Here is a 27873-nt window from a genome sequence, read left to right as displayed (position 1 = left end):
ATTATAAAATGAAATTTAAACAAAAGCACCTAAAATGTCATCTCAGGAAATGTTATGCTAATTAGTTGATAGGTCATGAACTATTTCACAAAATGTAAGCCAAAATGCAGTGAAACCAGCTCAGTTTGCTCTTTTTTTTTTTTTTTTTTTTTTTTGTCGGTCGTGGGGCTTGAACTCTGGGCCTGGGCGCTGTCCCTCAGCTCTTCAGCTCAAGGCTAGCGCTCTACCACTTGAGCTACAGCGCCACTTCCGGTTTTCTGGTGGTTTATTGGAGATAGGAGTCTCACGGTCTCTCCTGCCCGGGCTGGCTTTGAACCGCGATCCTCAGATCTCAGCCTCCTGAGTAGCTAGGATTATAGGCGTGAGCCACCAGCGCCCGGCTCAGTTTGCTCTTGAAAGCCAAAGACACCTTACAACTAGTTTTTAAAAACTATAGGTAAGATTAGTAAGACTATCTTTTCTCTTTCATGAAATACAACTTCATTTCTGTCTGGAGTATTCCCCTGGAGGATAGATGGCACCTTGACAGAGAGATTAACTTCCAAGAACCACAAATGGCGGTTTTTTTCCTTTAGTACCTGGCAGTTTGTGCTTTTGCTTGGTAAGACTATAGCATGCCCTTCCTAAATCCCAGCATCAGATCCTTGAAGTGTTAAACCTCTACCTATGAGGCAGACTCTATTCTCTTTTAGCAATGTACTGACAGGAAAGTGAAAAGGACTTGTAATTTGCTTTGAGTGTTCACCTATAGATCAGAGTTCTCCTTAGGGTTTCTCTTATATCTAGAACCAATCTTTCTGGCCTATATGGGCCATATAACTCACCTAAATTCTATAGTGGTGTTACATTATCATGCCTTTGCTCATGCTGTCCCTTCTGCTTAGGAGACACTGCCTTGTTTCACCAGTCTGGCAAATACCCAGCCCTCTCTTATGATGCACTGCTATTTGGGACATAATCTAATAAGTAGGCATAGCTTCTGTACTCCATAGTATTACTATGAGTGGTGCCTCTAACACTGGTTTTTACTAAATTATGTGTGTAGCTATTAAATTGCTTCATAGATCATCTTCCCTTCCCATATCTCAGTACCAACCACAAAGCAAACACCAGTGAATACCAGTTGAATGACTATGTATAGTCATATGCATAGTCATGTATAGTTTCTCTGCCTTCAAGTAAAAGCACACAGTTATAAGAATTTCAGATGATAAACTGGTAGGCCAGCCCAGAGATGACCTACCAGTGGCCAAAATTCAGTTATCAGCCCACTAGGTTCTTGCTCAGTTCTGAGGTCCTGGTGAAAGAGAGACCAGTTAGCACACTTTAAGGAAAACCATGTGTTTCCTGAGGGTGAAAATGTAGTTACTAAAAAGACCACTGTGTTAGTCATATGTTTTCACTGCATGTGCCTGAGAGAAACAACTTAGAAGAGGAAAGATTTATTTTATTGTGGTTTCTGAGGTTTCACACATGGTAAACAGGCCATCTCAGAGCTTTGGAGTTTATGTCATGGCAGCCAGGAAATAGAGTGCCCTCATTAGCAGGCACTTTCTCTATTTTCATGATTTTCTCTAGGTCGTGAGCCTGTGGAGTGGTACTGCCTACACCCAGAAGTATATTTACTGATCTCATAGGTGCTTCTCAAGCCAATCAAATTGATAATTATATTTAACCATTAAAACCAGTTTCTCGGAAGTGGCGCTGTGGCTCAAGTTTCTTGGAAGTGGCGCTGTAGCTCAAATGGTAGAGCCCTAGCCTTGAGCTCAAGAGCTGAGAGACAGTGCCCAGGCCCAGAGTTCAGGCCCCAGGACCGACAAAAACAAAAAGAAAAAACAGTTTCTCTAGGATTCTGACCAGATTTAGTATAATAAGCCCTGAGAAGAGACATGTTTTATTGGACCTATTCTCATTCTGTTTGCCAAAAAAAAAAAAATGTCTTGGTAACTTTCCATGTGTATAACAATGTTTAGAATTAAGTCCTGGAGGCTATTCGCATTCATCATTAAGGTCACAAATTGTGAGGCGATGGAATCAGCATTTAGGACACTGTGCAACTGATCAGGGAGTTGGAGCCAGTAAGCTAAGTCAAACAGATTGCCTTTGTTTTAAATACCCTTTTGCCAGGCAAATTCCAGTCTGCCTTAGTTGTCATTGTAATTTTGCTTAAATGAGCAGCATTACTCTCCACTTCCTAGATCTGGCCTTCATCACAGTTTAAATAGCAGGTTTTGATAAAAATCAGTTTCCAAAATGTAATTCTTGTAACCTGAGTCCTTGGAACGGGTCAAATGCCCTTTTTGGGTTGGGGGTGGTATCTTGTAACAGCAAGGCTGAATGGAGAAGTGAGAGAAGGGGCCTTTAGTAACCGTAGGTTTTAACCTGTATTAACCAAATTAAAGTAGAGTGGTTGCTAATATGGGGTGGTATATATGTAGTAGTAAGAACATGTCTAGTTACTTTTTTCCACAGAGTTTGTTGGGACTTTCGTAGTTCCTTTAAATATTAGGACTCTCTTCAAGGCCTAATGATTAAGACTATTATTGTGTCTTGCATCTGTTTCATGAGTTTTCTCTGGTTTCCTGCCTTGGACTCAGATCCAGAGCTTCCCTGGAGGTTTCTGGCACCTTTGGGAAGGACCTCATCTAGCACTAGCACACCTTTACGTGTCTTTTAGTGACATAATTCTTGTTTAGTAATTGCTTGGTACTCAGGACAATTCGAAGCAAGGAAAAAAAACTGTTCTAGCCTAAATCTCTTCTCTCCCTTAATGAACTTGTATGTTAATAGTGACTTCCTTGACTCTGGGGATCGTGATGACTAATTTATATCCTAGCACTGAGCCTGAATACAGTATGGATGTTCTGCTGGAATGTAGGGTTTTGTTGTTGTTGTTGTTTTAAGCCAGTCATGGATATTGGGCCTACTGTAGGTCTGAGGACTATCCCTGAGCTTTTCTGCTCAAGGCTAGCACTCTACCACTTTGAGCTACAGCTTTACTTCCGGTTTTCTGGTGGTTAATTGGAGATAAAAGTTTCATGGACTTTCCTACCCTGACTGGCAGCTGGAAGCTGGCGTCAAACCATTATCCTCAGATTTCAGCCTCCTGAGTAGCTAGGATTATAGGCATGAGCCACTAGCATCTGGCTTAGAATGTAGATTTTTTTACTGAGACTTTTTTCTGTTTTGTTTTGTTTTGGCAGGGAGGAAATGTTAGTGATCAGGCTTAGGGCCTCACACTTGGCTGGAGCTCTATCACGTTGCTATATGCTTAGGCCTATCAGCAACTTGTATTCACAATTTTTTAATAAATATTTCTTGTTTGGCTAGCAGTTTAATTGAAAATATTCTTCTATTTAGTTTGTTTTTTTGACAGTACTTGTGTTTGAACTCAGGGCTTAGGCTTGCTAGCCAGGCATTCTACCACATCATTCTCAGTTTTCTATTTGTTAAGATGGGTTTTCATGAACTATTTGCCTGGGCCTGGAGCCTTCTTATCTCACCCTCCCAAGTCAGCAGTCTTACACATACAAGCTACTATCCCTGTCTTAATTAGGTTGTTTAAACTTGTTAATTGCATCTGTCATTTATGTACACTGTATATTGGCTAGGCACTTCCCTAAATAGTAATCTTTACCACCTTTTTATGAGGTAACGTATATGGCTGTGACTGAGGGAGAGAAGGGAGGAGGAGTCAAAATTCATTCTTGGGTTTCTAATTTGGATCCTAGTAGTACAAGTGATGATGAAACTGAGGGAAAGTCCTCCCTCCCTTTCTTTCTTCCTTCTTTTCTTTCCTTCTCTCCCTCCCTCCCTTCCTCCTGTCCATTCATCTGTCTCCTTCCTTCCTTTCTCTCTACCCCTTCTTTCTCTCATACCAATCCTGGGGCTTAAACTCAAGACCTTGCACTTTTGCTTTTTGTTTGTTTGTTGATCAAGAATGATGCGGTCCTCTATCACACTTTCCCTTCTGAATTTTTGTTGGCTAAATGTAGATAAGAATCTCATAGATTTATCTTTCCTACTGGTTCTAAATCATGATCCTCAGATCTCAGCTCCCTGAATAGGTAGGATTGTAGGTATGAGCTACCAGGGCCCAAACCTGGTGGTTTGTGGTGGTCTTCGCCGCCGCCGCCTCCTCCTCCTCCTCCTCCTCCTCCTCCTCCCCCCTCCTTCTCCCCCTCCTCCTCCTCCTCCTCCTCTCCTCCTTCTCCCCCTCCTTCTCCCCCTCCTCCTCCTCCTCCTCCTCTCCTCCTTCTCCCCCTCCTTCTCCCCCTCCTCCCCTCCTCCCCCCTCCCCGTCCCCCATCCCCCCTCCTCCTTCCTCCTCTTTTTCTTCTTGGGTTTGTAATATATTTAGGTAATCTCACCCTGGGATAGAGGTTCCAAAGATAGCCTGTGGATTAGCCTAAAGTTGGTGTAGTATTCACCATTGGGTTTCCTGTTTTAGACATTGTGGACTTAAAACCATTATTTCCACTGTTCTCTAACTTGAATTTATTCAGTTTCTGTTCCAGATGATCGGGCTGAACAACGAACCTGTCTTATTTGTGGGGACCGTGCTACAGGCTTACACTATGGGATCATCTCCTGTGAGGGCTGCAAAGGGTTTTTCAAGCGGAGCATTTGCAACAAACGGGTGTACCGGTGCAGTCGTGACAAGAACTGTGTCATGTCTCGGAAGCAGAGGAACAGATGCCAGTATTGTCGCCTCCTCAAATGCCTCCAGATGGGCATGAACCGGAAAGGTGAGTAGTGCTCCAAGATCTCAGGTGAGCTTAGCACCCAGCTAAGAAGGATCTTTTAAAAATGTACCCATTATGAAGAAATAGATATGTGGAGAGACATTTAGATAAATGTAGGTGTTCATTTCATTTATTTTTTTGGTCAGTTGTGGGGTTTGAACACAAGACGTGGGCACTGTCCTTGAGCTTTTGTGCTCAAGGCTAGCGCTCTACCATAGCTCCACTTCCGGCTTTTTGTGGTTCATTGGAGATAAGAGTCTCTCAGAATCCTGCCCAGGCTGGCTTTAAACTGAGATCCATAGATCTCAGCCTCCTGAGTACCTAAGATTATGGTCATGAGCCACCAGTTCCAAGCTGATAGTTTACAATTTTTTATTGTTATACATAAGTAACACAGAGGAGGATTTCATTGTGGTATTTCTACTCATACATACAGTATACACCACTCAATCTCACCCCTCTATCACTCTCCCCTTTCTCACTCCCCTTCCTGCTCATCTTTCTAACATCCCTTTTTACTGAACAGTCTCAAGGATGCCTTATACCATGCTTTATGTACTCAGGTTCTTCTACCTAGAAATCTTTTTTCTCCCCCACAATCCCTTTCCTTTTACAGAACTTTTTCCCAGCCACCAATACCGACTAGTACTAGCTTCAAAAAAGAGTCAGTAGTGATCTTCCTCTCACCCAGATTTGATTTTGTCATATTCCTTTCTTGCCCTCACTGTCAGTATTTTATCAAAGAATAGTTGTGAGATGTTCTCTTGACTCTTCACTCCAATGAATCATCTTGCTTATTCAGTTGGACCCTGTGATTCTGAGCTTGTAGCCAGACTCTCACCTGTTTTAGAGAAGAAGAACTTTAACCTTATAACTTCTTTAGACATTGCCTGGAGAAAATGACCCATGAAATGTGAGGAATGTGGATCCTCTGCATTTGGAACAGGTAGGCTTGGTTGCCTTGTGAAGGCCACCTCTGACAGAGAAACCCTGCCACCTTCTGGTGGCTGCTGAGAAAGCCAGACTAATTTGAATTACCATGGAAATATTTGTGCAGTAAGAAACATTTTGTTTGAAACTCTGGTGGTTTGATATGTAATTTTTTGCATAATTATATGCATTCATCAAAACCTATAGAACTACATACCATAGAATTGAAATTTACTAAGTGTAATTTTTTTTAATTTTATTTTTGTAGTCAACCAAGATGTGGTGGGGTTAGAGGCAGGGGATGAAGGGATAGAGTGTACATTGTGACAGTGAATTGATCTAACTGATAAGAAAAGGAACCACAGCTGAGGGAAATAGAGAGGAACTGAGCTCACCTTGGAAAACAGTACTAAAGCTAAGCACAAAAAGAATTGTATATAAAGTCTAGTTTATAAAATTTGTTTCTGTCAAGATTACATGTTAGAAATTCTGTCTTTACTTTAATTGCATGCTGTGATTGAACTAGCAAGTAAATTTATTGTAGATAATGATAGTCAGGTTTTGCATATCAGAGAAAGAAGTTATAAGTCAGAAAGGAAGAAAGCTAGAAGAGAACCTCAGTAGATAGGAATCAGTGATGTCAGTATTGGACCTGGGTGTCAGTGGTTCACACCTAAAATCTCACCTACTCGGGAGGCTGAAATCTGAGCATTGCAATTCAAAGCCAGTCCTGGCAGGAAAATTTGTGAGATTCAAAAGCCATATGGAGGTATGGCTCAAGGATAGGGAACTCTAGCTTTTGAGTGATAAAGCTAAGGGACAGCTCCCAAATTCGTATACTAGGTACCTAGTACTAGGACACACACACACGCACGCACGCGCGCACACACACACACACACACACACACACACACACACACACACACGCACACACGCACACACAGGACCTGGGTTTAGTTAGGTAGGAAGAGAGGTATTAGGTAGGTGGGAGGGAGCTAGGTACATGTTTAGTACATATACATGTATTTCCAAGCTCTAGACACTGTGAGAGGAGTGAGGACTCTAGGGAGAATTGATTGATTCCAAGGCTAAAGCAGGGAAAATATATAATGCACACAGTAGGCCTGGCCCACACCTGTAATCTTAGCTTCTCAAAAGACTGAAATCTGAGAATCACAGTTCAAAGCCACTTTCGACAAGAAAATCTGTGAAACTCATATCTCCAATTAACCACCAATAGCCAGAACTAGAACTGTGGCTCAAATGTTAGAACATAGCCTTGAAGGAAAGGGCTCAAGGACAGTGCCCAGGCTCTGAGTTCAAGCCCCAGTTCTGGCAGCACCCCCACCCAAATGCATGTAATACTTTGTGCCAAAAAATTATGACATACTGGGGCTGGGAAGGTGGCTCAGTGGTAGAGCACTTGCTTTGTATGCCTGAGGCCCTGGGTTCACTTCCTCAGCACCACATAAGCAAAAAGAAAAAAGCCGGAAGTGGCGCTGTGGCTCAAGTGGTAGAGCACTAGCCTTGAGCTGAAGAGCTGAGTGACAGTGCCCAGGCCCAGAGTTCAGGCCCCACAACCGGACTCCCCCCCCCAAAAAAAAATATATATATATATTTAAATTTTTTTAAAAAGTTTTAAAAAATTACAACATACTTATTTTAAGGAGAAAAGATTTACTTTGGCTCACAGTTTCAGAAGTTTCAGTTAAGATCAGCTGGGTCTATTCTTTTGGGCCTGAGATGAGGCAGAATATTATGGCAGTAGTACATTTCTTTTTGGACAATGCCCCCGCCCCCTTCCTTCACTCTCTCCCAGTTTTTCCCTTCTGTCCCCACCCAGAAGTTGTGCAGTTCCTTTTAACATAGTGACTACTCAGTACCATTGCTGCATTTGTCTTCCCTTTGTCCCTCCATTTCTATGTCCTCCCTTGCCACCTCTAAGACTCATAAATGAACAAACAGGACAACATGGGGGAAGACCCTCTTGGAATTCATTTCAATAAATATTATTTTACATGATCAGAGGCACAAAGACCTTGCACCTTTCTGTTACTCCCCGAAGAGTATTCTCCTTTGCTCTCACTGTATGCGAATGCCTGGAATCCCATATAATGTATCATGCCCTGGTCTATTTAAATCTAGCTCCCAAATATGAAAGAAATGAAAAACATGTACTATTGGTCTTTGTGAGTTTGGCTTATCTCATTTAACATGATTTGTTCTAGGTCCATCCATTTCCCTGCAAATGACATAATATTCTAACAGCTGTGTATATTTTTTTTTTATCAACTCGTCTATTGTAGAGCATCAAGGCTGTTTTCATAACTTGGTCATTGTGAATAGTGCAGCAATATATGAATGTGCAAGTGTCTTTATAGTATCCTGGTTTGTGATGCTGGGTAGATGCCCAGGAGTGGTATAGATGCGTCATAGGGAAGTAGATCTATGTTTAGTTTTTTGAGGAGCCTCCAGATTGCTGTCCAGAGTGATTGTACTAGTTTACATTCCTACCAACAATGTAGTAGGGTTCCTTTTTCCCCTCATCCTCACCAGCATTTCTTGTTCAAATTCACTATGTTGGACAGTCTAACTATAGGGGTGAGATAGAATCTCAGAGTTTGATTTACAATTCCTTTATGGCCAGGGATCCTAAGCATTTCCTTATATGTTTCTTTGCCATTCTTACCCCCTCTTCTGAGAAGTCTCTCCTTGTCTCCTTTGTCCATTTAGTGATTGGTTTATTAGGTTTGGGAGGGGTTCGTTTCTTGATCTCCTCGTATATGTTGGATATTAGGCCTTGGTTGGATATATTGCTGGTAAAGATCTTCTCCCATTCTCTTGGCTGTCTTCCTAGTTTATAACTATGCCCTCTGCTGTGTAGAGACTTTTTATTTTGGTCCCGTTTCTCAAGTCTATTTCCTGTCTATTGTGCCCCTGGGCCTGCTTACAAAAGTTTCTGAGTATGCCTGTATGTTACAGTGGTTCTTATACACTCTCTTTTTAAGTTTCTGGTCTGATGATGAGGTCTTTGATCCACTTTGAGTCGACAGTGAATGACGGAAAACAGATACACTTGTAGTTTATGTGTATGCCCACATAAACGATCTTTTTTCTACCATATCTTTGGCTTACTTATCAAATATCAGATAACTGTAAGTATATAGCTTTATTTCTGGGTCTTCTAGACTGTTCCATTCATCTATTTGATCTATTTGGTTCCATTGGTCTATTTTTGTACCATGCTGTTTTTGTTATTACTGCTCTGTAGTAGAGTTTGAGTTCTAGGATTGTGATACAAGCATTGCTTCTTTTGCCTAGAATTGCTTTGGCTATTCTAGGTCTTTTGTTGTTCCATATGAATTTTTGGATTGTTTTCTCTATCTCAGTAAAGAATTATATTGGGGCCCGGCGCTGTGGGCGGGGTGGCGGCGGCATGGAAGGGCCGCGGGCCGCCGCGGGCGGGGACGTATCCCTGCACAACTTCAGCGCGAGGCTGTGGGAGCAGCTCGTCCACTTCCACGTCATGCGGCTGGCGGACTCGCTCTTCCTGTGGGTGGGGGCCACGCCTCACTTGCGCAGCCTGGCCGTGGCCATGTGCAGCCGCTACGACTCCATTCCTGTGTGCACCTCTCTCTTTGGAGACACCTCTGACACGACCTCCACTGGCCTGGCCCAACGCCTAGCCAGGAAGACCAACAAACAGGTGTTTGTCAGCTATAACCTTCAAAACACAGACAGTAACTTCGCGTTACTTGTAGAAAACAGGATCAAGGAAGAAATGGAGGCTTTTCCGGAAAAGTTCTGAGTGGCAGAAGGGAGAATTTATAACTTATGTATAATGTACATTTAAATAAATGGATTGTGCTTTTGTTTAAAAAAAAAGAATTATATTGGGATTTTGTAGGGGATTACATAAAATTTGTAGATCACCTTGGGCAGTATGGCTATTTTCACATCAATTCTACCTATCTATGAACATTAAGAGATCTTTCTCTTGGGGGTGGGGTTAGTCATGGGGCTTGAACTCTGGGCCCGGATGCTGTCCCTCAGCTCTTCATTTCAAGGATAGCGCTCTACCATGTGAGCCACAGCACCACTTCCAGTTGTCTGGTGGTTTAGTGGATATAAGAGTCTCATGGACTTTCCTGCCTAGGCTGGCTTTGAACCTCGATCCTCAGATCTCAGCCTCCTGAGTAGCTAGGATTACAGGCGTGAGCCACCAGCGCCAGTGAGAGATCTTTCTGTTTCTTGATGTCATCTTTGATTTTTTTCTTCAGATTTTTATAGTTTTTGCTATATAAGGGTCTTTTGTTCAAATATTTTACTTTTTTTTTTTTTGAGGCTATTGCAAATGGAGTTGTTTTCCTGATTTCCCTCTCTGCTGGTATATTTTTGTATACAGAAAGGCGAATGATTTTTTTGGGGGGGGAGGGAGGGTCCGGTCGTGGGGCCTGAACTCTGGGCCTGGGCGCTGTCCCTCAGCTCTTCAGCTCAAAGCTAGAGCTCTACCACTTGAGCCACAGCGCCACTTCCAGCTTTTTTTTGCTTATGTGGTGCTGAGGAATCGAACCCCAGGGCCTCATGAATGCAAGGCAAGTGCTCTACCACTGAGCTACCTTCCCAACCCAGGCTAATGATTTTTATAGGTTAATTTTGTATCCTGTTATTGATCAGCTTCTGGGAGCTTGGGGATGGAGTCTTTTGGGTCCTTCAGATATAAGATCATGTCATCTGCAACTAGGGACAGTTTGACTTCTTTTTTCCCTATGTGAATACCTTTTATATCTTTTTCTTGCCTTAGTGCTCTAGCTAGGAATTCTAGAACTGTATTGAATAGGAATGGAGAAAGTGGACATACTTGCCTTATTCCTGATTTTATAGGAAATGGTTTTGGTTTTTCACCATTTAATATGATGTTGGCTATTCCATAATAGAGATAGCCTTTATTGTTTTTAAGTATGTTCTTTTCTATTCCTCTAGAGCTTTTAACATGAATGGATGTTGGGTTTTGTCAAAGGAATTTTCTGCATGAGATGATCAGATGATTGTATGGCTCTTGTCTTTGGTTCTGTTAAAGTGATATGTTATGTTTATTGATTTACATACATTAAACCAGCCTTGCATTTCTGGGATAAAACCCACTTGATCATAATTTGTGACTTTATTGGTTGCTGAGATTTGTTGGCTAGTATTTTATTGAGGAGTTTTGCATCTATGTTCATCAGAGAGATTGATCTATAGTTTTCTTTTTTCATTGGATCCCTGCCTGGTTTGGGGATGAATTGATGCTGGCTTCATAAAATGAATTTGAAATTGATTGTTTCGTTTGTTTCATAGAAAAGGTTGAACAGTACTAATGTTAGTTCAGCTTTAAAAGTCTTATCGAATTTAATTGTGAATCCAATGGGACCTGGGCTTTTCTTTGTACAACGTACTTTGAATGGAGCTTGGGGCAGAGGAGAGCAAAGAACCACCCTGAAAGAGCTTCCAGTGGCCAAAGTTGAAATAACCTGGGCAACAAAATAACGCTAGCATTAGTTTATACCCAAGAAACAAAATAAAGATCCATGTACTCATACTGAAAAGAATAGCAGGTCGTAGGGAAAGGGGGAAAAAATTCTGTATAAAAGAATTTCAGTGACAATATAGAAGGCCTTAGGGGATAGAAAATCACTTGTAGCCAGGCCCTGGATCTGTAATTCTAGCAGCTCAGAAGGATGAGATCTGAGGGTTGCAGTTCAAAGCCAGCCCAGGCAGGGAAGCCTTTGAGACTCTTATTTCCAATTAACCATGAGATAACTGGAAGTTGTGCTGTGGTCCTAAGTGCTAGCCTTGAGCAAAAAGAGCTCTGGGATAGTGCCCAAGCCCCGTGTTCAAGCCCCATAGCAGACAGGAAAGAAGGAAGGGAGGGAGAGAGAGAGAGAGAGAGAGAAAGAGAGATTGAGAGAAAAAAAGAAAGACAGAGATAGAGAAAAGGAAAAGACAAAAGAAAGCAAACCCCTTCTAGAACTCCACAAGTACTAACCACCCAACATAAGTGTTTGCATGCTCAATAAAAAATAGTAATTACAAAGCCAGGTGCTGGTGGCTCGCGCTTGTAATCCTAGTAACTCAGGAGGCTGAGATCTGAGGATCGCAGTTAAAAGCCAGCACGGGCAGGGCAGGAAAAGTCCGTGATCTCCAGTAAACCACTCAGAAAACCAGAAGTGGCGCTGTGGCTCAAGTGGTAGAGCACTAGCATTGAGCTGAAGAGCTGAGGGACAGCGCCCAGACCCAGAGTTCAGGCCCCATGACCGGCAAAAAAAAAAAAGTAATTACAAAGGGAAAAATAGTTTTCATAGAGAACATGAGGTTCAGGGGATAAAGAAATTTGTCTGTAATTAAATAAACTAGGCAAGATTTAAACTGATTTGTCTGATTCTGATCTTCTGAGGACAACAAGAATGATGTCTACTTGAACGAAAATGAACTTCCTGTTAACCCTTTGACTACTGTAGAAACTGAGACTCATGCTTAGAGCCTTATCCTTCTGAGGCAGCCAGCCCTGCCCCCAAGGGCTATGTAGATTACCTATATTTGTTCTCTTATTTGGTGGTAGATGCGTTGTAGTCATGCTTGCTCTCACATATGGCATTATCTTCAGTTCATTTTTAGCATTACCTTCTCCATGCCACTTTCCACAGTGGCTATCACAAAGATTTTTCAAAAATGCCAATGTAAACTCACTTGTCTCCAGGCTCATCAGCTAAGGTTCACACCTTTAGCCTCACATTCTAGACTCTTTATGATCTGGCCCTGTTTTGGTCTGTTCAGCCTCATTGCTTGCTCTCCCCCACGTAACTCACCCTGCCCCAATGTTTTCTCCATATTCAGCCACTTGGAAATTCCCAACAAGAACAGTCCATTCTTACTGCCACTTGAATGTTTTCTGTTCACTGTTGACTCAGCCTGGAGTACATTCTCTTCTGCTTTGCTGAATCCTACTTATTTTTTAAGGTTCTTTTTTAGAGGCCTCTGGCTGGCTTCTGGGTCCTACTTTAAGTGCAGATCAGTTCTTGCTTCTCTTCTAAGTGCTCCATTAACAGTGAGACAATATTGGTAGTAGTTGTTCTTGGTGAGATGCTAAGTAAATTCCTTCAATGTGAGAGGAATTTACTTGACAGCTGAGGAAGTAGCTCAGCAATAGAGCACTGGCCTAGCCATGTGCAAAGTTCTAAGTTCAGCTTCTAGCCCCCAAACAAAAACAACAAATCCTATTCATAAAAATTAGACCTAGGGCTGAGAAGGTAGCTAAGTGGTAGAGTGCTTGCCTTGCATGCATGAGGCCCTGGGTTCAATTCCTCAGCACCATATAAGCAGAAAAACCGGAAGTGGCGTTGTAGCTCAAGTGGTAGAGTGCTAGCCTTGCTGAAGAGCTGAGGGACAGCACCCAGGCCCAGAGTTCAGGCCCCACGGCCAACTAAAAAAAAAAAAAAAAAAAAAAAAAGACTTAAACCTAGACCAGGAGTCAAAAGTACTTATTTTAAATGAAAATATTAGCTGGGCACCATTGGCTCACGCCTATAATCCTAGCTCCTAACTCCTCAGGAGACTGAAATCTGAGGACCACAGCTCCAAGTCAGCTTGGGCAAAAAGTCCATGAGACTCTTATCTTCAATAAACTACATAGAAAAAGCTAGAAGTGGTGCTGTGGCTCAAGTGGTAAAGCACTAGCCTTGAGCACAAAGATGCTCAGAGACAGTGCCCAGGCCCTGAGTTCAAGCCCAGGACCAGCAAAAAATAAATATAAATAAATAAAAATATTCTCTATTTCTCCCTGGAATTTACCAAAACCTTCAGATGCGTCATCTTGGTGGGGTCTTTGTAACTGTGGGACTAGTCAACAATGGTTCATCTATTTTGAGCATATTGAATGTATATAGTTTATATAGTATGTACTCAGTGCTTTGGGGTTAGAAAGTATCTACTGCCTATTACATAGCTTGCAATAATAGAAAGAGTTCAGAAAGACCTTTGTGTTCGTCTTGGCTTCACCATTTACTTGTCTTATACTTTTAGCCAACTAAGTTCTCTTTTTTGTGCATACACTTCTGGAAGTTTGTTCTGACTGTCTTATTTTCTCTCCAGCTATCAGAGAAGATGGCATGCCTGGAGGCCGGAATAAGAGCATCGGGCCAGTCCAGGTGAGTTCTGGGCCCTGTTCCCTTCATCTGTCCTAAATACTAAGGACATCAAGATGCTCCAGTAATAGCTACTGTACAATACCCTTTCTTCTGCTGCTAAAGGGAGGGGACATTCCTGCAAAACTTCTTTTAGAGCTTGGGTGTGAAAATTCCCTAAAAGCTTAAATGTATAAGTTAATGGTAAAAGCTCTTCTTGTGACCCTCAACCCAAAGATCTCACAGTGAACTCAATTATGATTCTGACCCATCCAGGGGAATTTTCCTTAATCATTTAAGGTTGTGGATAGCTTCGCCTGGTTACTTAGCAAGATTACTTTTGCCTATTTCATCCAAAGATGTTTCAGCAGCATGTTCATTACTTTATGTAGAGTAGGAATAGTAAAACCTCACTCAAATCCCAGAACTCAGTCTGGTGGGGGTGTCGTATTTGTAAAGAGACATCATAGTCCTCTGAGATATAACAGAAGATACTCAGGGAGTGCAGGACAAAGGACTACCGTCCAGGGGTAGAGATTCTGTCTGGTGACTGGAAATAATCAAGGTAAGATTCTTCAATCAGGTAAAATCTGAACTGAGATTTGAAGAAGGAAGAATTAGCTGGGGTGGGAAGCTAAACATCTTTTATTCATCCTACAAAGACTGTAAAAGGACCTTTGGGTATTAAATCCATAAAGTCTTTTCCAAGGTCAATGTTACAAAGCTTTTCCTCTAAGAATTTTATAGGGGCTGGGAAGTTGGCTCAGGGGTAGAGTACTTGCCTTGCATGCATGAGGCCCTCGGTTCGATTCCTCAGCACCACATAGGTAGAAAAAGCCAGAAGTGGCTCAATCACTCAAGTGGTGGAGCACTAACCTTGAGCTGAAGTGCTGAGGGACAGCGCCCAGGCCCAGAATTCAGGCCCTACAACTGACAAAAAAAATAGGAAGAATTTTATAGTTTCAGGTCTTATATTTTAGTCTTTAATCCATTTTCAGTTGATTTTTGTAAGAAAAAGTGAGTTATTTTCTTGCATGTGAATGTAATTTCTGCAGCCCTAAGTGTTAGAGAGACTAGTATTTTCCCATTGTATAGTCTTAGCACGTTTGTTAAAGATCAGTTCATGTATTTTTGAGTATATTTCTAGACTCTTTTCTTTGGGGGGGGGGTCCGGTCGTGGGCCTGAACTCTGGGCCTGGGTGCTGTCCCTCAGCTCTTCAGCTCAAGGCTAGCACTCTACCACTTGAGCCACAGCGCCACTTCTGGCTTTTTTCTTTTTGCTTATGTGGTGCTGAGGAATTGAACCCAGGGCCTCAGGCATGCAAGGCAAGCGCTCTACCACTGAGCCACCTTCCCAGCCCTGGACTCTTGTTTTTCCCCCACTGGTCTGTGTATCTTTTCTTATGCTAGTAAGAGGGTGAAGAATTTTGTAATACATTGCAAGTGTATATGAAGACGGAATAAAGAATCTCAATGAAAGCTGTTGATCAAAAGGGGAATGATAGTGCTAAGAAAGAGAAATAGACTCATTTGGTTGGTAGGTAAGAGTAGGAGGAAGTTGGGCTAAAAAGGAGGGTGAAGGAGGTTGAATACCATGGAAGACTATTTACAACTATGATAATAAAGCATTGTAACCTGTTAAAATTTTTTTGGGAAGGGGGAAAGGGAGCAAGAAAGAGTGGTAGAGAGGGGTGAGTTTGAGGGAATTGCTGTAAACATGTGTGGAAAGGTAATGTGAAACTCCCCTCCCTATATAATTGATGGGAACTAGTTTTTAAAAAAAGAAAGTAGGGCACCAGTTGGCTCATACCTATAATCCTGGCTAAGTCTCAGGACCAGTGCCCAGGCCCTGAGTTCAAGCCCTACAACTGACCAATAAAAGGGGGGGGGGGGGAAGGTGAGGGGAATGTCATTAGGATTTTGATAGGAATTGCTCTGAATCTGTAGGTTGTTCAGGATAATAAGTACCTTTTAACAATATTTTTCCAAGGATAATATGTACATTTTAACAATATTTTTCCAGTCTATAAACATGTTTATGGCTTAATTTCTTTCAGCAGTGCTGTACGGTTTTCAGTGTGCAACTCTTTCATCCTCTTAATTATACTCATTACTAAGTATTGCTACTCTCTTTGATGTGATTCTAAATGGAATTGCTTTTTTAATTTCCTTTTTGGGTTGTATATTGATTTTTTTTTTTTTGGGGTCCGGTCGCGGGGCCTGAACTCTGGGCCTGGGCGCTGTCCCTCAGCTCTTCAGCTCAAGGCTAGCGCTCTACCACTTGAGCCACAGCGCCACTTCTGGCTTTTTTTCTGCTTATGTGGTGCTGAGGAATCGAACCCAGGGCCTCATGCATGCAAGGCAAGCGATCTACCACTGAGCTACCTTCCCAGCCCGTATATTGATAATTTAAAGATAATTTTTCTCTCTTGATTTTGATTTTGCAACTTTGCTGAGTTTGTTAGTGCTAATAGGTATTTTTGTAGAATTTGTAGGGTTTCCTATATGTAATATCAGGCTACTTATGGAAAAGAGGAGCATTTTTTTCTTACAACTTTGTTCTCTTCCTCCCACTGCTGCACCCCACAACTATGGGCCCCCCTCAATTGAATAGAAGAAGTTGTGTGTGAGCACCCTCTTGTTCTAGGTTCTAAAGGAAATGTTTTCAGCTCTTGATATAAGAGCTTTGGGCTTTTCACATATGGTCTATATTTCATTCTTTTTTTTTTTTTTTTGTTGGTCGTGGGGGCTTGAACTCTGGGCCTGGGCGCTGTCCCTCAGCTCTTCAGCTCAAGGCTAGTGCTCTACCACTTGAGCTATAGCGCCACTTCCGGTTTTCTAGTGGTTTATTGGAGATAGGAGTCTCATGGTCTTTCCTGCCCGGGCTGGCTTTGAACCCCGATCCTCAGATCTCAGCCTCCTGAGTAGCTAGGATTACAGGCGTGAGCCACCAGCGCCCGGCCCTTCCTTTTTTTCTTTTTTTTCTGTTTTTTCTGTTTTTTCTTTTTGTTGGTTGTGGGGCTTGAACTCAGCCTGGGTGCTGTCACTCAGCTCTTCAGCTCAAGGCTAGAACTCTACAGTGCCACCAGTGCCCAGCTTTATTTTTATATGCAGTGGAATATTATCTATTGGGAAGAATCTTTAAATATTTAAGTGAAAAAAAATCTTGCACTGGGTGCTGGTGGCTCACGCCTGTGATCCTAACTACTCAAGAGGCTGAGATCTGAGGATCACAGTTCAAAGCCAGCCCAGGCAGGAAAGTCCATGAGACTCTTTTTTTTTTTTTTTTTTTGTCAGTTGTGGGCCTGAACTCTGGGCCTGGGCGCTGTCCCTCAGCTCTTCAGCTCAAGGCTAGTGCTCTACCACTTGAGCCACAGCGCCACTCCCAGCTTTTTCTGCTTATGTGGTGCTGAGGAATTGAACCCAGGGCCTCATGCATGCAAGGCAAGCACTCTACCACTTGAGCCACCTTCCCAGCCCGTCCATGAGACTCTTATCTTAATTAACCACCAGAAAATGGGAAATGGAGCTGTGACTAGAAGTGATAGAGCACTTGCCTTGAGCTCAGGGAAAGTACTCAGGCACTTGAGTTCAAGTCCCATGACTGGCCAAAAAAAAAAAAACTCTTGTCAATAGTATTTAATTCTTTCAAGTGTCCTGTGTGACCTACCTCATGTGCCTGATGTTCTTTAGTTTACTGTATCCCCAAACTGTATGGTCTGTAGAATTGCAGGCACTGAGCCTCAGAAAGACATATTTCACCTGACATTGCATTTGACTTTTTGATCCTGGATATACCCTTTTAGTCTTTAACTCCTTATAGATATTGAGCAGAAAGCACTGTGATCTATAGCATTTTAATTGTGCTTAGCTGTTTTTAGTAATAAAAACATGAAAAGATAGACATGGTTGAGCACTATTCTGTGCTTTTTTTTTTTTTTTAACTTTTATCTTGAATTAATCTCCCAAGGTCTGACTCAGACCTGTGAGCTCTTTTTCACTCTAGTGTCCTACAGGAGAACTGAAGAGATGATACTGTCTCCATCTTACAGATGAGGGAACCAAGGCTCAGAAAGTTGGGGTGATAAGAAATGATAGTGAAATTTGAGCCCAGAATTAAGTACTCCCACAGGTTCTGTCCTTTATTCAATGCATTAGTTATTTCCCAGTGTCCTTTGAGACCCACAGGAAAAACAGGTATAGCTCCCAGCTGGAATAAGGTGCCTCTTTTCACCCAGCCCAAATCTTTTTATCCCCTCTATACTCTGGTGTTCACACTCCTCCTCCCTCGGGGAATGCAAACAATGATTTCAGAGTTTTGAGAAGCTTTTTTTTAAAACAATCCCTCCAATTTATTATGTAAACCAAATGATTTCAGATCAACCACTCAATTTATATACCCCCAATAGAAAGTTTCTTGTTTCCCCTCCCACATCCTGTATGCTAGCTGGCATCCAATTCTGAATGTCCCTTTGTTATGACTCTTTGGTCATTCTAAAAATATCCTTCTGAGGCCATTGGAGCCAAGGAGTATGTAGGTTTGAGTTACATAGACTTAGAGAAAATACTCTCTTAGGTTTCTGTAAAAACAACACATAGAAATTCAGCTGGCCTCCCTTTTTAGCACTTAGTCTCTGTATGTTGTGTATATACAGTTAGGTCCCAGCCCTGCATTAGGCCTTTTGTAGAAGTTTATTCACTGTATTATAAAGAGTACTGAACTGAGTACTCCCCCAAACTCTTGCCCAGATATGGGCATGCAGTATGACCTTACGCAAGTCAGTTCAGTTAGGTGGGTTACAGTTTCTTAAACCTTTATTTTAATCAACTTCAGAATGTCATTCTTTCTTTAAAAATATGCAAAAGTACTTTCTCTTTCCTAGGTTCCATTGTGACCTTACGTCTTTTTTTTTTTTTTTTCCAGTCATGGGGCTTGAACTCTGGGCCTGGGCGCTGTTCCTGTGCTCTTCAGCTCAAAGTGAGCGCTCTTGAGCCACAGCACCACTTCTGGTTTTCTAGTGGTTTATTGGAGATCAGAATCTCACGGACATTTCTGCCTGGGCTGGCTTTGAACCATGATCCTCGGATCTCAGCCTCCTTAGTAGCTAGGATTACAGGCATGAGCCACCGGTGCCCGGTGTGACCTTACGTCTTATAGAGGATATTCTTTTGTGATATGTTACCATAAGCTCTGTAGTAGTGACCTCCCCCCCAAAAAAAAAATTGGTGATACATGCCTATGGTCCCAGCTACTCAGAAAGCAAACTAGGAGTTCAAGACCAGCATGGCAACATAGCAAAACCCTATGTCAAAAAATAAATAAAAGCAAAAATATACATAGATATACATAGATACATAGATGTTATTGTCAGCTCTCTCAGTATTGATATGTGCTGAGCTCTTTCCTGAGTATTTGATATATATATACATATACAAACATACATATATATATACATACACACACACACACACACACACACACACACACACACACACACACACACACACACACACACACACACACACACACACACACACACTAAATTAATCCTCGCAAGAGTCCTTGGAGATGCCTATTAATCTGTCTGTTGTACTAATGAAGGAATTTAGGTTCAAGTAGTTAAATGACTTGAAGAAGATGATACAACTTTGGTTTTTTGTTTTGTTTTGATTTTGGTTTTGGTGGTAATGGGCCTTGCACTTGCTGGGCAGGCTCTCTATCACTTGAGCCAACTACAGCCCTAAGATCATACAACTGTAAGTGGCAGCCGCGCGCTGGTGACTCATGCCTGTAATCCTAGCAGCTTAGGAGGCTGAGATCTGAGGATCACTGTTCAAAGCCAGCCTGGGCAGGACAGTCCATGAGACTCTTATCTCCAATAGACCACTAGAAAAACCAGAAGTGGCGTTGTAGTTCAAGCGGTAGAACGCTCGCCTTGAGCTGAAGACTGCAGGGTCAGTGCCCAAGCCCAGAGTTCAAGCCCAACGACCAACAAAAATTAAACAACATGTAAGTGGAATAACCTGCATTTGGAAAAAAGTAATCAAGATCTAGAGTTTATATCCTTGTCACTAGCACAGTGACAAGGATATAAACTCTAGATCTTGATTACTTTTTCCTCTTCTAGGATACCGAGAATCTTGGATGGATAGAAGAAGGACTTAAAATTCTTTCTTAGTGTAGTGATAAGAAGCTTTACAAGGGGGCTGGGAAGGTGGCTCAGTGGTAGAGTGCTTGCCTTGTATGCCTGAGGCCCTGGGTTCGATTCCTCAGCACCACATAAGCAAAAAGAAAAAAAAAAAAAGAAGCTTTACAAAGGAGTCATTGAGACCTGAGGACAAAGAGGAGTATGAGGGACATATAGCCTTAGCCTTCACAGGAAAGTAGGGTCATTGGGCAAGGAGAAGGCAGGAACCAAGCTATAAGAGTAGTGAGAGACCTGGAGTAGAGGATAGAGGAGAAACTGGGTTCCTCCCTAAAGAGTCCTGGGAATCTTACAAGATCGAAGTAAATTATCAGACCTAAAGAAGCATCCAGTCTAACATACATCTATTCCTTATCAAAGATATCTGAAGAAGAGATTGAAAGGATCATGTCTGGACAGGAGTTTGAGGAAGAAACCAATCACTGGAGCAACCATGGTGACAGTGACCACAGTTCCCCTGGGAATAGGGCTTCTGAGAGCAACCAGCCCTCACCAGGCTCCACACTGTCCTCCAGGTGAGCTTTCAGGAAACCGACAATGGTCAACTAGGGACCATCCATCTCTTGTGGAGAAATACTGCAAGGCTTTCTCAGCTACCATGCCCTTGCTCCCACAAGCTTTTGGAACAGGGGCCAGGGGAGGTGTAAAGCCAGGTTTGCCAACATTATTTACTAAAGACTGAAAATGGCAGTGGTCTCTTCTATAAACCAATAAAGAGCAACAGCGTCTATGCAGTCATTTAATATAGCACTTTTCCTTTATAATTCTGGGCATCAGGTCCCTCATTTTATCACTGAAATAAAGCAAATCACACTGACAGTACTGAATTAAGTTACAATTTTTCTGACTCAAAAGAATCAGTGTCTTTACAAATTTTAATGGATAATGAAGTTTTTGTTTTGTTTTATCTTAAGCCAGCCAAGTCTGCTATCAGGAAATAAAAATTTAGAGGCTCTTGGTCCAACCATGTTACTTTCAGTTAGTTGTCAGATGTGAAATAGATAGTGCTTTCAGCTACCAAAGAAGGCTTTTTTTCCCCAGAAATCTTTCTTACAGGACTAGGACAGAAAAAACTTTTTTCTGTAAGATCCATATAGTAAATATTTCATTCTTTGCAGTCTCAGTGGTTAGAGTCTCAGATCCTCAACTCTGCCTTTAGTACTGCAAAGCAGTGTTCTAGTAGAACTTTATCAAATCAGATTTATGGGCTAGATTTGACCTATAAGCATCATTTGCCTAACTTGTAACTCAGTTATAGGAAACAGCACTAGGTAAAAGCTTGTGTGTGTGTGTGTGTGTGTGTGTGTGCGCGTGTGTGTGTGTGTGTGTGTGTGTGTGTGTGCGCGTGTGTGCGTGCGTGTGTGTGTGTGTGTACGTGTGTGTGTGTGTGTGTGTGTGTGTGTGTGTGTGTGTGTGTGTGCGTGTGTGTGTGTGCGTGTGTGTGCGTGCGTGTGTGTGTGTGTGTGTGTGTACGTGTGTGTGTGTGTGTGTGTGTGTGTGTGTGTGTGTACTGGGGCTTAAACTCAAGGCCTGGACCTTTTTTTTTTTTTTTTTTCTCAAGGCATCTCATACACTTCCTGTATAGGCTGGTCTCAAACCACAATCCCCAGATCTCAGCCTCCTGAGTAAGAATATGAATGTACACTATGTACACTATCGGCACCTGGCCTAGAGAATTTATTTAATTAATGGACAGCATAGTTAGATTTCTTCAAGAAAGAAGAGGCAAAGAAGAATCTGCTTTCTTCATATTTAATTTTAGGTTTTGATTTTTATTATCTTTAAGTAGCTGTACAAAGGAGATGCCACTTAACAAAGAAGTTTATAAATGCAATGCATCTTGATCAGTGTCACCCCCTTCAACATTCCACCCTCCCCCTTCGATTTTAGGTTTTTATTCTGTTCAGCTGTTTCTGGTTGGCTTCCTCCTTTGAAGAGATAAAGACTTAGGAACATGGGCTGGAAAGGTGGCTCAGTGGTAGAGTGCTTGCCTTGCATGCATGGGGCCCTGGGTTCAGTTCCTCGGCACCACATAAGCAGAAAATGCTGGAAGTGGTGCTGTGGCTCAAGTGTTAGGGCGCTAGCCTTGAGCTTAAGAGCTCAGGGACAGTGCCCAGGCCCAGAGTTCAGGCCCCACAACCAGAAAAAAAAAAAAAAAAAGACTTAGGTAAGACACATACTACATTCCTTGCTAGGTGCTAGGTTTTATGTCAGGCTACAAAACAAACCCAATACCTGTCTTAGCATTTTCCTAGCAGAAAAATAATACAAACACTTTTGTCATCATTAGTGGTGACAAAAAACACCACTGCAAGTATAAATTAAAATCGCCTTAGATTAGTATTTGTAAAAATTCATCCAGCCAATATTTAGTTGATATCTATTTGTCCTGGAAGATCCTGAGTTAGCTAGTTATGATTTTTCTCATAGGTGAGAATGGAATATGTCTTAATGGCTTGATGAGACATAAACTTAATGGTCAAACAATGTTTAAGCTACCTTCTAGCATGTTTCCTTTGAGTAAGCACTAGACCTGACATGGCTTTGACTAACATGAGATTTTTCTCTCCAGTAGGTCTGTGGAACTAAATGGATTCATGACATTCAGGGATCAGTATATGGGCATGTCTGTGCCTCCCCATTATCAATACATACCACACCTTTTTAGCTATTCTGGCCACTCACCGCTTCTGCCCCAACAAGCTCGCAGCTTAGACCCCCAGTCATACAGTCTGATTCACCAGCTGATGTCAGCAGAGGACCTGGAGCCATTGGGCACGCCCATGTTGATTGAAGATGGGTGAGTGAGCTCTGCCCTGCTTGACCCTTACAATCTCAAAATGTGCCTTTTCTGCCCCATTTTCATACTTCAGGCTTTGAATGAGTAGAGGAGATAGTGATGACTTAAGCATCAGAGAACAAATATGTGCTCATCTTGAAAAAGTGGTAATCTCATTATTTCCTTAAGCATCTTTCCTCCTGGAATTGGGGTTGCTTTTCAGTGCCGATGGAATTGGGATTTAAGAGCCTTTGTTTTTTGTGTGGGTCTAAGTAGACCAGTCGCTGGGATGGGTCTGAGTACTTCTGTGTCACAGATGAGCTTTAATTCTGGGAATAATTCTACATCAAGTCTAGACGTCTTAACAGAACATTCATGGCCCTACCTGGTATGACCTGTTGGCATCTCTAGCCAACATATCCATGCGTAGCCTTGTGGCATGTGAGTACCTTAAGTGCAGGCCTGAGTGGGTAGAAGAAGTTCTCAGTCTGCACTCAGCTCTACCTGACTAGATTATAGTTCAGCCACCCATTGCTGCATCCATTCCTTCTTGGGTCTGGAGCATAAGATCTTGAAATATTTGATCTCCCTGAAGGTATCCTGAAATCCTTAAGCTAGACTCCAATGTCAGAATAAGGGACTCAGATATCTATTCAAAAGGTCACACAAAGCCTTTATATATTAATGTCTGAGTAAATTGTGTAAAGGACCTTGAAAAGAAAACTGTCCTCCCTTGCCTTGAGTTTGTTACTTCAGAAGCCCCCTTTAGGCCAGAGCTAAGAAAAAAGTTCTGTTTCTTCCATCCAGCTATAGCTTAAAGGAAGGGCTGAGCAACTCTTCCTGAATTTACCACCAGGGGGTGCAGTGAGAACAGGAAAACTTGGTCTATTGAGACTGACTATTCAGTCAACATTTGGGATGGGGAAGCTGGGCATGTGATGGATTGAACTTGTGGGTCTAATGCTTGCAGACAAGTGCTCTACCACCTGAGCCACACCACAAAGCTCATTTTTATTCTGGTCCCAGTATTGAGTGGGAACCAGCTCTACCCCATAGGAATTTTTATTGCTAAAAGTAGGGCCAAACCAAGTGACTAGGGATCTCTTTTAAGACATGGAATGTCTTGAGTCATATTCTTTGATAAGTTTTACAGATTTTTAAGCTGCTTTTCCCCTCAACAACCTTTTATCACCAGAACTGACCCTGAGCTTTTGCTGCTGACTTTAGTCCTACCCTTTAATAAGAAAATCGAGTTTTAATGAACCAGAAATCTTGGGTCAAGGGCAAAGGGCCCACAAGGACATAGTGCCCTCAAGAGTACCCTCTGACTAATGGAAGTGGCTTTCTCCTGTCATACCCCCAGATATGCTGTGACACAGGCCGAGCTGTTTGCCCTGCTTTGCCGCCTGGCTGATGAGCTGCTCTTTAGGCAGATTGCTTGGATCAAGAAGCTGCCTTTCTTCTGCGAGCTCTCAATCAAGGATTACACGTGCCTCTTGAGCTCTACGTGGCAGGAGTTAATCCTGCTATCATCCCTCACAGTTTACAGCAAACAGATCTTTGGGGAGCTGGCTGATGTCACTGCCAAGTACTCACCCTCTGATGAAGAACTACACAGGTGAGGGCTTCTGGCTGGGGAGGAAATCACAAGCAACCAAACCATTGTCATCCCTTGCAAGGTGGGCTTACCTGGTCCTCTAAACAATGGGCATTAAACTGTACAGGCTGCCACTAACTAGCTTTGTGCACTGGCCAAGTCTCTGGTTTTCAGGTTCTGAATCTACAAAATAATGTTGTCAAACTTAGCATAGCACTAAGCTGTCTGGATTAGTGGCATAGATAATGTGTTTAAACTGCCTCCAAGGTAGGAGGGTCTAAATTGAAGTTTACAACCCAAAAGACATAGAAATCACTCTGTCACCCGCTATATGTCAGGCGCTAGGCTAGATGCTTTATAGTATTCTTTCTCACAGCTTCTAGGATGATATGTGCCATTGTGCCTATTTCATGAAAGAAAAAAAAATGGAGAGCTATCTCTTGAGGGTTTTTAGATTTGGATCTAGAACCTAGATTTGAGCATTCATCTGCCTGATTTCTGTGCTTCAGTTCTTCTACGACATCTGAGGTGTAGAGAGATTAAGCCTGAACAGGTGTTCTACCAGAGCCAGGCTGACTAGCATCCTTTTTTAACCTCCCAGTCTAGAATGTTCTCTCTTCCTCGCTGCTTCCATGACCTATCCAAGCACTGTTTGGAAACTGTGTTTTCTGACCCCTAAATCATGGTAAATGAGCTGACTGCTTTTCTGATTTATTAATTTAGTCATATGAAATATCTTTATACCTTAATTCATATTTAAATACACTTCAGTAAACCACCTGCTATGCAGCTTAAAATAACAAAAATCAGAGGATTTTAGGGCACTCAGGAGGAAAGAAGAAATGCTAGAGAGGGTAGAATGCCATATCTCCCTTCACAAGACTAGAGTGCATCTCCTCCTACCACCCAGTCATGGCATCAAAACAAGATAATGAGGCCTTTAAGACCCCTTTGCTCAGCTGAGCCAGGGGAGTGTGGGTCCTGACCGTCTTCCTTGGTTTTCTAATATTTCCTTCTTAATGATATTTCCTGCCTTCAGGATGATCTATAAAGACAGTTTTTAACCCAGCTGACAGTCCTGTAAACAAAGTTAATTTTGTAGGTGACCTAACCCTGTGACTAGAATCTCTAATTTATTGTTTCCATCAAATTTCTGTTTCCAGCTCTGTCACTATGGGCTGAGAAGATGTTCAGATAGCAGGCAGCCTGCTCTGATGTTGAAGTTTGCAGAACTAGCTGGAGGAGCCCCAACTCACTACCTGGACTTTCCTAGTTTAGTCTGTGACTATCTTCAGAGTCAGCCTTTGAGCTCTGTTCCTTGTAGCCTGCTGTGTCTTCCTGGGCCCCTTCTGCAGGTAGTCAGGGAGCACTGGTAGTGCAGGGCTGTTTTGAGAACGCTATCAACCTCAGCCCTAAGATCAAGGCAGGGGCCAGTACCAGCTGAGTTAGGATGATCTAAAACTGCTAATAGAGTAATAGTCATTACCCTCATGTGACTTTGTACATTAATTTAAAAGTCCAGTTCTTCATTTGCACTAGCCACATGTGGCTAGTAACTACTACATTGTTCAGTGCAAATATCAGACATCATCTTTACAGAAAGTTATCTACCATGTTGCTTCTGAGGAAATGTTTTGAGAATAAGAAATGGGTTTGTTGTTTGGATTCTCACTCTTCTATGGAGCCCATCAGTGGAAAAATAAGAGTTAAACTTCAATATGCTACACCTGCCATGGCCATTTTTTGAGCATCTGTTGTGTGTTTCAGGGCAGGGGGAGCAAAGTGTTGCTGGTATTGCAGATGATGCAGACATCATTACTTGCTTACTTGTTTGTTTGCAGTACTAGAGATTAAACCTAGGTCCTTATACATATTAGGCGATTACTCATTGTCATTGAGCTAACATCCTCAGCCCTTTTCCATTTTATTTTGAGACAGTGTCTTCCCAAGTTGCCCAGGTTAACCTCTAACTTGAAATCTTCCACCTCAGCTTCCCAAGAAATTATTACAGACATGCACCACCATGCCAGATAAATGTGGTCAGTGTTCTGTTGTTTAGTTTAGAACAAATAAGCAAATAGAAACCTTCTGACCCCCTCATATACAGCCCAGGGTTGTCTTAGTAGTTGTATGAAGAACCAGACAGCACAGACTAGGGAGCAAGGGCTCTCCTCAGAGAATTTGAGGAAGCCATTAGCACAGGAACAGGTATTTGAGCTCCATCTTGAAATGGGAATTTTCTCTTTTCCCTTCTTTGGTTTTGTTTAGTTTTTGTTTGAATTTAATGCCTTGTGCTTCGCTTCTCTTCTCTTCTCTTCTCTTCTCTTCTCTTCTCTTCTCTTCTCTTCTCTTCTCTTCTCTTCTCTTCTCTTCTCTTCTTTTTTTCTTCTTTCAGCTCCTGGGGCTTGAACTCAGGGCTTGGGCACTGTCCCTGAGTTTCTTTTATACTTAAAGCTAGTGCTTTATCATTTGAGCCACAGTGGCACTTCTGGCTTTTCTGAGTAGTACATTGGAGATAGGAATCTCACAGACTTTTCCTGGCTGGACTTGCTTTGAACTACAATCCTCAGATCTCAGCCTCCTGAGTATCTAGAATTACAAGCGTGAACTACTAGCACCTGGCTTCTGTGTTTTTTTGAGATGCACTGTACCCTCTGATTCATGCCTCCATCCTTTGCACTTGTAATTTTTTTTTGGGGGGGGGGTCCGGTCGTGGGGCCTGAACTCTGGGCCTGGGCGCTGTCCCTCAGCTCTTTAGCTCAAGGCTAGCGCTCTACCACTTGAGTCACAGTGCCACTTCCAGGTTTTTTTTCTTTTTTGCTTATGTGGTGCTGAGGAATCGAACCCAGGGTCTCAGGCATGCAAGGTAAGCGCTCTACCACTGAGCCAACTTCCCAGCACTGCACTTGTAATTTTTGAGATAAAGTATTTTTCTTTCCAGGCTCTAGCCTTGACTACAGTCTTCTTAGATCATGCTTCAACCATAGCTGGGATGACAGCATGCCACCTCACCCTGCTTCCTCTGTTGAGATAGGCTTGTGAGCTTTTCTGCCCAGGCTAGGAGTACAGTCAGTCTTTCACTGTGATAGGTGTGCACCCCTGCGTCCATCTATTGATAAAGGAGAGGTCTTGTGAACTACAAAGAGAGAAGAGGAAGTATATGATAAAGGCAGAAAATAAGGGAGAAGTGACTAGAAATGGAAGTACAGAGAAGACAGAATTTGCGTGTGGTTTTGTAAATGTTCATGTCATGGGAAGTTGTTTTGTTGCTGCTAATGTTGTATTGCTGGTACAGGGGTTCAACCCAGATCCTCATGCTTGCTTGGCTTGCTCTCTACCTCTTGAGCCATGCCTCCAGCCCAGTATTTTGCTTGTTAGTTTTGGAGATGGGATCCCAAGGACTTTTCTGCCTTACTCTGCCATATCAGGCTTCAAACTAAGAACCTTAATATTTC

General features: G+C 42.4%; 1 protein-coding gene and 1 pseudogene across 2 annotated transcripts in view; both read left to right on the top strand.

Annotated features, from left to right (window-relative positions):
• The window catches only part of Nr6a1 (nuclear receptor subfamily 6 group A member 1), a 182872-nt gene that overhangs the window by 141101 nt on the left and 13898 nt on the right, over positions 1-27873 (top strand). Inside the window, exons 4-8 of one of the 2 annotated variants that reach the window (XM_070013372.1) lie at positions 4505-4747; positions 13805-13860; positions 20403-20557; positions 22615-22842; positions 24185-24439. In XM_070013372.1, the coding sequence (XP_069869473.1) occupies positions 4505-4747; positions 13805-13860; positions 20403-20557; positions 22615-22842; positions 24185-24439 (937 nt within the window). The remainder of the gene's footprint in view (positions 1-4504; positions 4748-13804; positions 13861-20402; positions 20558-22614; positions 22843-24184; positions 24440-27873) is intronic. The other variant, XM_070013378.1, reaches the window with a different exon arrangement.
• On the top strand, positions 9108-9530 carry LOC138816603 (proteasome assembly chaperone 4 pseudogene; annotated as a pseudogene).

This window comes from Dipodomys merriami, unplaced genomic scaffold (assembly GCF_024711535.1).
Source record: "Dipodomys merriami isolate MVZ:Mamm:240054 unplaced genomic scaffold, mDipMer1.0.p SCAF_11, whole genome shotgun sequence".
Classification (NCBI taxonomy): Eukaryota; Metazoa; Chordata; class Mammalia; order Rodentia; family Heteromyidae; genus Dipodomys; species Dipodomys merriami.
The sequence above is the reverse complement of the archived record's forward strand: the minus strand, read 5'-3'. Positions and strand labels throughout refer to the sequence as shown.